Source organism: Mercenaria mercenaria, chromosome 2 (assembly GCF_021730395.1).
Source record: "Mercenaria mercenaria strain notata chromosome 2, MADL_Memer_1, whole genome shotgun sequence".
In the NCBI taxonomy this organism is placed as follows: Eukaryota; Metazoa; Mollusca; class Bivalvia; order Venerida; family Veneridae; genus Mercenaria; species Mercenaria mercenaria.
The window spans coordinates 120387654-120400486 of NC_069362.1; the positions used below are offsets into that span (position 1 = coordinate 120387654).

The 12833-nt window shown below is 37.2% G+C and overlaps 1 protein-coding gene across 1 annotated transcript; it reads right to left on the minus strand.

Moving 5' to 3' along the window:
- Window positions 1–2357: 2357 nt before the first annotated feature.
- Window positions 2358–5491, minus strand: LOC123562951 (cytochrome P450 1A1-like). The gene is made up of 2 exons (XM_045355529.2): window positions 4457–5491; window positions 2358–3680 (listed from the first exon to the last, which is right to left on the minus strand). Exons 1-2 carry the CDS (start codon window positions 5320–5322, stop codon window positions 3056–3058), a joined length of 1491 nt encoding a protein of 496 aa, XP_045211464.2. The 5' UTR covers window positions 5323–5491; the 3' UTR covers window positions 2358–3055.
- Between the last annotated feature and the right edge of the window lie 7342 nt (window positions 5492–12833).

Here is a 12833-nt window from a genome sequence, read left to right on the forward strand (position 1 = left end):
CACTATCATGAAATATGACCTTTAACGTCTAAGTGTGACCTTGACTTTTGAGCTACGGACCTGGGTCTTGCGCGCGACACGTCGTCTTACTGTGGTACACATTCATGCCCAATAATTTTAAAATCCATGCATGAATGACAAAGATATGGACCGGACACGCCCATCAATGCACTATCATGAAATATGACCTTTAACGTCTAAGTGTGACCTTGACCTTTGAGCTACGGACCTGGGTCTTGCGCGCGACACGTCGTCTTACTGTGCCACACATTTATGCTTAGTTACTTGAAAATCCATCCATGGATGACAAAGATATGGACCGGACACGCCCATCAATGCACTATCATGAAAAATGACCTTTAACGTTTAAGTGTGACCTTGACCTTTGAGCTACGGACCTGGGTCTTGCGCGCGACACGTCGTTTTACTGTGATACACATTCATGCCAAGTTATTTGAAAATCCATCCATGGATGACAAAAATATGGACCGGACACGAAAATTGCGGACAGACCGACAGACCGACAGACGGTTCAAAAACTATATGCCTCCCTTCGGGGGCATAATAAAATAAATAAAATTTTATTCTTCAAAACACCAAGAACCTAAACCCCTCAACCAGCCCCCCACCCTTTCCCCTCTCCCCGATACACTTCTACTCTACACCGGCCCTCAGTTGTATACATCCTACCCTTCCCCGCACAATAACAAGTAGGTCAAAGACCTGTATTTTTCTACCGCATTGACTGCTTTCGGTAAGCTTATATAATACAACATGCTACTTTACTTTGCTAAACCTTTACATGTATATCAATATGCGTTTTTATTTATAATCATATCCATTCTTAACAAGTTCCTTAATTAAACATGTTTGAGAAAACCCCCCAAATTTGAATGAAGTACAGAGTACGTTTACATTTACATTTCCATGTCCGTGTCCGTGATAAAGGTCTATTAAAGACAGGTAATTTATCGATAAGGCCGCGCCTAAAAAGTTCTTTACGTTCATCGTCCCATTTGTAAAACGAATGAGATATATTCGTGCCAGTATTTTTACATCTTGACTCGAATTGTGGTTTCATTGCCCGTAAAACAAAATTTATTGGGGCGTGGTCACTATACATGTTAAATGGACAGATTTTGAACTTACTAATACTGTGAAAGTCTGATTCTTTTAGCAATAGATAATCAATAACGCCATTAGCACCATGACTGTAAAACGTATATGAACCTACATCATAGTCTTGGCCTAATCTGCCGTTGGCTATTCTCAAACCGGTCGATTTACATAAATCAAGCAGCTTTTGTCCTCGTGTGTTACATAAAGTATCAAGTGAGGCCCTACCTAGGTGTTGATCAGGGACATAGTCCCCTGGATCAAAATTATCGATTCTTCTATCGCAAAGAATGTAATCCGGCCTATTTCCAACGCGACAGTTTCAATCCATTGGTATTCCATACTAGAACACTCAGTCCATCCTCCGGCCGATCCTAGTTATCACATTTGACCGGCCTACCTTCTATATATAAAGTATCATAAACAATCCAGGCCTTCTTCCCGTCTCTGAATGCTTCCTTGAGTTTGGGAATAAATTTGCGACGTTTTGCCACGGAGGAAACAGTTCGTGAAGAAAGTAGTTCGAGCCTTCTAGGAGTTTCCTTTGACGTCTGAGAAGTACGCGAACTTACAAACCACTTTGCGACACGTGCCCTGACCAGGGTTATCATTTAGTTGACCCATCCTGTGTATACGCTCAATTTTCATGGAGTTAAAAATGCTTTGAGCAATTTTGAGTTTGTTGGCAAGGATTTCACGTAATTTCTTATCTAAGTCTTTATTTTGATCCAATAGGGGCGGCATTTTACACTAAATATTCATAAAATTTAGTCAGAATGGCTGCTTTGATGAAATCTATGTCACATGGGGCCAAAATAGATCACTAGGTCAAATCAAAGAAAATACTTGTAAACACTCAAGAGACTACATTTTGGTCCAGTCTTAATGAAAATTGGTCAGAATAATTGTTTTCATGAAATCACTATGTCAAACATTTTTACACTGTTATGGTATGTTTCTCAGGTGGGCGACCTAGGGCCATCTTGGTCCTCTTGTTTTGATAATCGGCCAGAAAAATGCCATATGAAAACAACTGTATGTTTTATATATAAATATAGATTTTAATCCAAGTGTTTTGTTATAACATATTGTATATATAGTACAATATTATTTATATCATTATGTTATACTGCAGTAGAGAAAATAAGGTGCCTTCCAGTAGTGGACTTTGTTTTGAATGTCAATACTTCATTCGCTTGTTTGTGTGTGTGTGTGTGTGTGTGTGTGTGTGTGTGTGTGTGTTTTCTTGTTTTTTTTTTTCGTTTTTGTTTTTGTTTTTCTAAAAACTGTAATAGATCTACGAGTATCATATATATTGCATAATACAGTGTATTAAACACAATCAAACCTTTTACCGTAGCTTTGTTGAAAATGACTGTATGCCTGTGCCTTTTGTAGTTACATGCACTGTGACAATTTAGTTGTTTAGAAATTTTAGAGACATTTCCAAAAGTCTCAGGTTAACACACTTTATGAACATAATATGGATGATACAAACGTTTGAGGACATTGGCAAATAAGATTTCATCGAACGTATTATGTCATCTTATCTTCATGTATATCAACAATTCTGATTGTATCGGTGCTTAATATTTTCAATACCAAAATGTTCGTTAATTGTCTACAGGGAATTGTTCTGTTGAATATATAAGACCAGGGTCTTGCTCCATGTCATACTTTTTCACCAGCAGGCTTTGAAAATTTAAATTTTCTTATGACATTTGTAAATAAAAGCTATAATTCCATTTCAGCTAGAAATTCCCCCAAACGTCGTCTTCATCAAAGTACAAAGGATAAAATGTGGTTGCATTTTTTCGAATTCAATGTGTTGTTGTCACCTATTTTGCCTTCAGGTCGAAAAATTTTGCGGATCTCCCCAAAAATTTTTATCGTACGATACCGAAATGGCACACACTGCTTTTGAAAATGGAAGACCATATCATTGCCGATCCTCTACTAAAACACGAAACGCTTTTGGTGAGTATACAAGACCAGGGTCGGGTTCCATATCGTAACTTTCACCTGCAGGTTTTGAAAATCTACATCTTCTGATGACATTTGTAAACAGAAGAAATAGCTCCATTCTTGCAAGGAATTCTCCAACACATCGTCTTCGTCCGAGTCCAAATGGTAAAATATGGTTGCACTTTTCCACATTCAATCTATTGTTTTCGTCAATCAATCGTTCAGGGCGAAATGTTTGGGGATCACCCCAGAATTCCTTGTCATACGATACCGAATGGAGATTGAAGAAAACAACGGTTCCTTTATCAATGTCGTATCCTCCTAATGTAGTGTCTTTAATTGTTAGTTTTGGCACCGCAAATGGGATAATTGTGGTCATTCGCATTACTTCTAAAATGGTCGCTTCGGTGTAGGTAAGACGAGACTTGTCTCTTAACTCGATTCTGCACCCGCTTCCTATGACGTCACCGATCTCGTGCTGGACACGTTCCTGAACTTCTGGATACATGGACATATATAAGATGAGCCACTGAAGAGATTTGTTACTTGTATCGAATCCAGCACCTTGCAGATCTACAGTACTATTCAGCAGTCTTGACCTGCATCGGCAAAGTGAATAATATTAACTATTAAACATATTGTAAGTTATGGACTGTATTCACGAATATGGGACGTGGACGTTTTCAACTTTTGTATTTAATGCTACGTAATCAATATTGTTGATAGTATGTCAACAAATTATTAGCAATTAATAGACCAGAAATTACGAGAAATTCTTAAAATCTTATCAACGAAATATATATCTGAGATACAAATGACTAAACTACGTTACTTGCCATACTAATTCCCCTTCATTCATTTAACTTTTGGCACATATATTTATATAGTTACTCTACAGATATTCCTGAACAAGTGCGGATGACAACTGTTGCATTTTTATGTATTGTCCAGGGTCAGGGTTGTCGTGCGAGAGAAGTCACAGGCTAGGCGAACTTGTATGGAGATGTGGAAAAAACACAAAGAACACTAGTTGATTTGAATGAAATATGGGCGTTTATTAAAATGCCATAAAAAGGCAAAATTTAACATTAAAACAGTACAATCATTATAAAGCAATACAAGACTAATAAATTTCCGGATTGTAATATCTGGGCGACCAAGAAACCGCCAAAAGGGAAACCGCCGCCCAGAGAGACAGACTGTGACAAAATGTGGATGTTGGCTTTTTATTATTTTTTTTTTCTGACTCTAATCAACAAAGTAACGTACGTTCGCTCTCGATTAAAACACTTTTTATATCGTCTGCTAATATTTATTTCTATAGAATAATCTTTAAGATAAGTCTGAACACGAAATGAAATGTGCAAATGATTACCTAGTCAGTCCACATTCATTTCTATTCTTTCCTTGCATGTCTGCAGCTAAAAAGGCGTCAGTGATGTCCCTGACATTACCAGGAGAAAATGATCTGATGTGGTTTTCAATTTGCCCTTTCTGGGTTGCTGTCACGTAGATGGCCATATTTCTGAAGCCGGTAATTTTCCAAGGCATTAAATATCGCAGCCATGGCAATACGTCAGCAGCATTTCCGCTTTTTGTGAATTTGGTAAATATATTTGCAGATTCAACCATCCTGTTCACCTGTTCTTTCAAATCGATATCAAGTCCGTACAAAATTTGATAGATCACACTCCCGGTAGCATATTGCATATTCTGTCTAATATCTACAGGCTCCTTTCCTGATTTCTTTAGTAAATTGTCAACAAGCTTGTCAGCTTCTTCAGATATCAGATCTTCTGTAAATCTACTTTTACGACAAGTAAAATGTCGCAAGGCAGTGGCGACTAACTTTCGATGTTGTAAATAAATATCATCAAAAGGTCCAAATGCAAGTGAAATTTCTCCAGTAATTTCTTGTAACAGTTTTTGTGTCACGAAATCCGGTCGGCCCGAGAAAGCATCATCTGGTTTTTCAGCAGCTTCTTTGATTGCTTCGAAGCTATTCACAACAACGGTATTCCAGCTTCCCATTCTAATACGGAACACGTCTCCATACTTCTGTCTCCATCGCGAAAACGTGATTGTAGGACTTTTTCCGAGAAACGTCAAATGACCGAGAACTGGCAAACCAACGGGTCCGTTTGGATAACGTTTTCGTTTTCCAACACCAAACATTTTAAAAAGTAAAAGGTTTATTATAAATGCAATGAGAAGAACACTTACAGTAGAAATTTCAATCATCGTTAGAATGTAATTCAGTCGAAGAAAATGTAGTCACAAACGAGAGGCAATGAATATCCTCAATTTTAAAATGCAAAATCTCTCCTTCTATCGTTTAAATTGTGTTCTAATTAACTACCCTGTTTACATTTAGCGTGTGCATGAAGATCGTCCATGACCGCATTTAAAGATATATGTATAAATATTTGGTCATGTGATTAACCATATGTTAGTAAAGGTAGTATAAATCCCGCACGATAACTCAAACAATACCATGTTTGATAATTATGATTTTTCTTCATTAAAACGTTTCAATACAGAAAATATTTTTGTATAACATTACAGTATGCACTTAACTTCTGTCATTGCCAACCTTTAAGAGTTCAACGATGCATGAGAACCATAACAATAAAGCGATAATATAAACATTTAAATTATCGTGCGGGAGTAGTAAACATGTACCCAAACGATGACTTGATGTTTACAAACATAAATATCCTTATAGTCATACGCACAGTAAATAGTTCTGTTCTGTAGGTTTAGAGATCTATAAAAGACCGAAAGGTATCGATACTCTCTACATATTTCTAAACATAATGAAAAAACACTTTGATGATGTCAGTCAATAAGATATGAACGTATTACGTGACCTTTATTCAATTTTAACCACAATACTACAAATGTCCTTTGATAGGAGTAGCTGATGATCAATGTGTTGGTGTGTCTTACTGTATATATCGTATAGACTCTATATACAATTATGCTTGCTTTTGTATTCTTCTTTTATATTACGAAAAGGCTGATAATAAAACACTTTGTTTCGTACATTTGTATAGGTAATATCCAGATAAATGAATTACATTTTTGTCTGCCTAGCGCGGAAAGACAAGGATATCTTGTGTAGCAGATCACCTTATCTTTTCCCTTATAGGGAAAGACAACCTACACACACACATCAAAAAATCAATTTTTAAATCGCACATACTTCAAAACATTATTTCAAATTTGCGTGCGTCTGCTGTCTAATATTCCGGTTGGTTGCAGACCCATTAATATTTTTACATTTAAACACTAATTTATATTTTTTTTATACATAGACGTTTAGAGAACCTCGTGTTCCTTTTTATAGGACAAATCTAGAGTGAAAAAGCCTTATGTCACAGACAATTTAGCCAAAGCATTCAAGCCTTCTATATGCGGGATGTCTGTGTTAGGAGCATCCAGGGTATTCTGTCCCAGAATCGATCTTTAGAGACAAGACAAGGCATAATGTCACTTTACTGTCGTTAAGGTCCTGAGTTTGTTCTCTTGGGCTGTGGAAGAAAACCTTGCCCGTTACATTAAGCACATGAACAATGTTGGGTACGGTTATACAATGACAAATATCAGATATCTTGCTGCAAAAACAAAGACAGACCTGCAGCACTTATACTATGCAATTGCCATTAGTCGCACATACACCTGACTTTAACTGACTTGGCAGAGAAAAGGAATGTTATACTTTTAACCTTGCCACCTCAAACAAGCCATCTGACATCAGGTTCTTAGGAGATCAAGTATCTTTAGATGCCTACACTGCTCTAATGAGGAGAAGAAAAGGGTATTGAAATAGGGTGTTTTGTGAAAAGAAATGACAAACTGACCCTGTTTACTGTTATTCATTTTATTGTTATATGTTAAACACTTCAAAGATGTTTAGAGGGACGTATAATAGTTCACATCTCCGATCTATATGTAAGACTGATAATAATGACGTGACGCGAAAATAGAATTAACTCCCTTTTGCTAAGATGAATCAGATTATATAAAATATACTCAAAACAAAATTGAAGGACTTCCATGAGAACATCGTTAAAAAATTGAAAAACTTTCGACACGGCAAACCGAAAGATTACTGGAATCTGCTTGATAAGTATTCAGGTGAACGCAATGAAGTTTTGAATAAAGTATCACTAGAAGCTTTCCATGAACACTTTCGGAAATTAAACAGTGATGATTCTGATAATGCTTTCGCTCCATTTGATATTGAATCGGTTTCTAATTTCAATGACTACCTTAATCAATCGTTTACAGACTCTGAAGTTGAAAAATGTTATCAAATACTTGAAAAATAACAAAGCTAGTTCTCCCAATGATAATATTTTGAACGAATACATTATCAGACTGATTTAGCGCACTTTTGATAAGCATTTTAGAGTCGGTGTCAAATTTCACTACAATTGGTCTAATTTTACCTGGAATATGCCTACTGATTCTATGTGCCCTGATAATACGAGTTGTACATGCTGGGTTAGTAATGTGTAATACTTTCTCGCAGAAAGTAAACACCTTATTAGCACAATTTTCTATGAAAGGACTGGCACTATCAGTTCCTCTGGTAACGGAAACAGGCACATCGTGAGCAATCTCGTGTACAGGTTGTACGTCGTCCTCGGATTTACTCGATTCTACAGGACCGGAATCCATGGGAGCTGACACAGCATCGGCCGATTTCCCAACAAGTGGGGAAACAGGATCGAATGTGGGGCTTTCAGTAATACCAAAAAATAACAAGTTGTCCCTCATAGAACGACATTTCAAATCGATGATACTTTCCATACAGGATTCATTGTCTTTTTTCAATTTAATGTGTGTATCTGACAGGGACTTTACTTCAGCCTGCAGTTTAGAAATGTTTTGTTTATTTAACTCAGAGCAAGCGGTGACTTGATCGTATTGATCGCTCATGAAGTTTTGGCTGCGCTCGATTGCGTTGATCTTTTGCTCAATGTTATTCAAACGGTCCGTTATCTTTTTGACATTGTCCTGAATTGAACTCAACTGACCCAATTTACTGCCCATACCATCCAGTCTTTGAATAATACCCTGTAAAATATCTGTATTTATATTCTGCTGGGATGACTAAGGTAAAACGGGAGAAGTCATAGGTTTCATGATGGCATCGGAGACGGTATCGGAGGCATCACGAAAGATTGACCAGCTTGACCAGTTTGACCAATATTTGATGACTGAGATGCATTAGAGTTGGTCGCCATTTTCTTTTTCGGCTCTTTGTTCTCACTCGCAGGCGATATATTTTCCTTTTTACGTTTTCTGGTCATCAGATTTAATTAAAAGACATACCGTTGACATCACAAACCATTAAATATAAAATCCGTCCACAAATTAGTCCAATTTTCACAATATAAAGCATTACATTTTTACTTTTTGGTATTTTTTCAGTCAAGTTTAAATTTTTATGACCGCCATATTCAAGCATGCGTACTATCAACAAACAGAAATTTTGCATTCATGAACAGAAGACAATAGATTTGTTTAAGTTTAAACTATAATTATTATACAATAATTACAATACAGCTAATTCAAGTCAACCTGTCTGTAAAGACCACCTCCAGAAACAGCTAGCCTTACTCATTTGGCTTACCGGGATGACTTTATTTTATGATCTGATATTTTTTAGCTGTCCACCCCTCTGACGGAGACAGTGACAGTCAAAAGTTATCACGCTGTCCCGAAACGTCCTATTGTTTGGACTAAGAAACAGCAACAGTGTTCTCTCTTAACAGGTTAAATGTGATTGATAATAATCTGATTGGATATAAAAATGACTGATGGTCTTTTTAGACAGGTAATAATAGTTAAAGTAATTCCTGTTTATACAAATATGGTTCTTTGTGTATTTTCAGTGCAAGCGAAACTGAATCAGCAGCAGCACCTCCAGCTATACGCCGCAAGATTTCAAGCGGGCACAAAGTTGGATTCGATCCAGAGTGGCAGAAAGGTCGACCCTGGCTAATCCACAAAATTGAGGAAACTGACGATGGAAATGTCTCTGTGTTATTGTGTAAATTGTGTATAATTCCACTGGACTGAATGGATCTAGGACCTGGGTTGATACCGGCTGCAGAACAATAAGGGTTGACAAAGTAAAGGAGCACGAGACAAGCTCTCAACACAAGAATGCTCTAAGTATAAGTTTGAATGAAACGGTAACCTCCCTCAATGATAAGGTAATAAACCTGGGCATGGCGAAGGCTAATGTGAACAAGACTCTTCGCGTCCTGGAAAAGAGGAAAGTACAGAATGGTACGTGGTTAGCCAAGGCAGCTTCAATCATGACTGAATATGAAATATTATGTGACAATGATGCTATCGCCTCTTTCACCAAGGTACGCATTGATTTTCTGTCAGGTTTAACTGAAAACATTACTCGCAGATTCGCTGACTGTGATATTATGGAGGCATTGTCTGTCCTTGACCTTTCTCACCTGCAGGACATACCATCATTTCATGGAACTACTGAGATGGACTTGTTAGCAGACAAGTACATGATGAATGCTGATGACCTTCGGACATAGTGGCAAGGATTCACTGAGCTTCTGACCACCACACCTGCTCAGAACAGGAGCCTGAGACATCTTGCTGAGCTGTTCCATGCAAAACAACATCTTGACAAGGGTATGTCCACTTCCTACCCACTTGTAGCTTATCTGGTAGGAGAGTTGCTCTCACACTCCCTCTCAGCACTGCAGAGGTAGAACGCGTCTTCTCAACCCTGAAATTAATAAAGACTGACCACCGGTGTTTACTGACCCCACAAACCCTGAACATGCTTCTAACTGTAAAATTAAATTGTGTGAGTAAAAACTATGAAAAGTTTAGACCTAAAGTAGTGGCCAACTTCTTTAAAAAAGACAGGCGTCTGGTGTCTGCAACTTCTTCCTACATGAAAAAACAAAGCTGCTAGATAATCATCTGAACATGGAACTTTGTACATTGTAAACTGAATGGGTATTACTTTCTATATTACACTGGAATGTCACAATTAGACAGTAATATTCAGCATGCTAGCTCTACATGAAACTTAAATGAAAGTTATATTTAACTTAAAATTTATTATTGTAACTTTGTACACTGTGAAATTGAAATAATGCTCCGGAATGTCATATGAAATTCAAGATTTATCACTGTAACTTTGTACATTATGAAATTGAAATAATGCTTAGGAATGTTATATGAAACTTATTATTTTATGACTAAGAGAAGCAAGAAAAATGGAACACCGATAAAAACGTTACCAAATTCAATGATTGATTATGTACGATATTTATTACATTCGCACCAAATAAATAACAGTATGAATATGCACGTACGACGATATATTTATTGATAGATGGCAGAAATGGCCGCGATGAAAAATTACACTAGGAGCTGTGTGATAACCCAAGTTGTACCAATACCGGCCAGCTGCGGGACGAGCAAGCAAGCGCATGTTGTTTGATTATTATCTACTTAGAATTGCCGAACTTATCGTGCAACTAGGAGTTACGCTACGTAGTTATGGGCAAAACCTAGTCCACGTACGCTAACATGGTCAGTAAAATACACGCAACCGACCTAGCGGTTGACTAATAATCACAGAGAGCACGTGCACAACCTAGCAGTATAAGCAACTAAACCGAGCTAGCGGTTCACAAAACTAAACCGACCTAGCAGCTCACGTAACTAAACCGACCTAGCGGTTCACAAAACTAAACCGACCTAGCGATTTATATCAGCACTTGAAAAACGGACCACACGGAGCACGTGCACACTATATGTACCGTAAACGGACCAAGCGTTTACGTCATTATAACATTAATCCGATCTATGTTATGGCAAAAACTGATATTTTAGTCAAAAGTTTTAATGTAAATGGCGGCTTCCAACCACCAATGGAGCTGCGACCTTAGTCGTCCAAAGTGAAGTATCGATCCGCAATTTACCTAATTTTAGCTAGAATAATGATTTTTAAATATCATTAAAAAGTACTGAGTAAAATTCGTAAACAGAGGTTACCAACAACCAAAGGAGCTGTGCACCTGGCAGCCCAGAATGAAGTATTGAACCTCAATTTACATTAAAAACATTTATATTTGAAATACGCATGCTCGCCGATCCCGCAGCCGGAGATCCCTACATCGCGACTTAGTGGATTATTTAACCAAGTTACTTCTAATAGAAAAACACAATATCTTAATAATCAGAAAGGAATACAACATATTAAAAAGTTGAATACAACATATTAAAAGTTATTCATAGATATTACAGGCTACCTAACCCGTTCAAACACTGTCTATAATGTTCACTAGCTCATGACGTAACCTAGAGTTGCCGCATGGCCTGTCATCCAATGTCACATAATTATATTCAAATGAATGCGCTCATTACGGTAATACAAAATCTCTGATATAGAAATAACTTGTCCTAACACACAATATGAATAAAGTCACATCGTTAAATAAAAACAAAAGTAATGTTGCAGGTTTCCCTAACCTGATTTAACTGTCTCTGATACTTCTATTCCTGGCATATAATGTTCTGCCTAGGCGCAACTAGTAAGAGCCTTGCGCAGCTTCCGGCTGTGACTGGTGAAATCCGAGGTCAATCTATACGGAGCGTATCTTGTCTATACTATTAAACACAGTTCTGGCAAGAGTTAACGACTGCCACTGAAGTTATTATTAGTCGTAAATTTATTGAAGTTCATTCCGTATGAAAACTACTCTGTCCAAACCAGCGTACTCTGTAAATTCCCATTGATACATTGCGTTGTTTGAAATGTGTTTTGCAGAGTTAATACTGTGTAGCCAAGCATACTAAAGTTATTATTTGACGTAAATTTATAAAAGTTAATTCTGCGTGGAAACTACTCCATTGAAACCAGCATACTCCGTAAATAGCAGCTAAACACTGTTCATTGATACATTGGCGTTCCATGTCGCCGGTTGTTTGAAATGTGTTATGCGGAGTTAATGCTGTGTAGCCAAGCATACAGTCTATTCATGAGTCTATTATTGGTTTCTAGGTGCGCATCGTACGTGCATAGCTGTTCCCATAATATAGTTCCATATGGATAACAAGGTGAAATCTGCAAGCATACAAAATTCCAACAGCAGTACTTTGTCCAGATACAACAGTGACATATAAATTGGTTAACTTTAACAAAACTTCAAACAAATGTTTGAACCACTTCAAACAAACGTTTTACAAGTAATAATAACCAGACTCATTAACAATAACATTATATGGTATCTATATTGCAAAATTACTCTTTCTCTATGCTCTTTTGCATAAACTAAGCATTTATACAATCTGAAGGGTGTGGTGGCTGGGCTTATTTGAATTACAGCGATGTGTACTGCACGAAGACGTTCACCGGAAAGACCGAATATCTGCGTATGGCCTTGCATGAATGAATCCGAACGAGATTGTCACGTGACCGCGCCACCTAGTGACCATAACCATAGCAACATACGACGCTTCCATCGCAAAAATAAATTATATTATTTTTAATTGAAAATAATATGTATTATTTTATGACTAAGAGAAGCAAGCAAAATGGAACACCGATAAAAACGTTACCAAATTTAATGATTGATTATGTACGATATTTATTACATTCGCACCAAATAAATAACAGTATGAATATGCACGTACGACGATATATTTATTGATAGATGGCAGAAATGGCCGCGATGAAAAATTACACT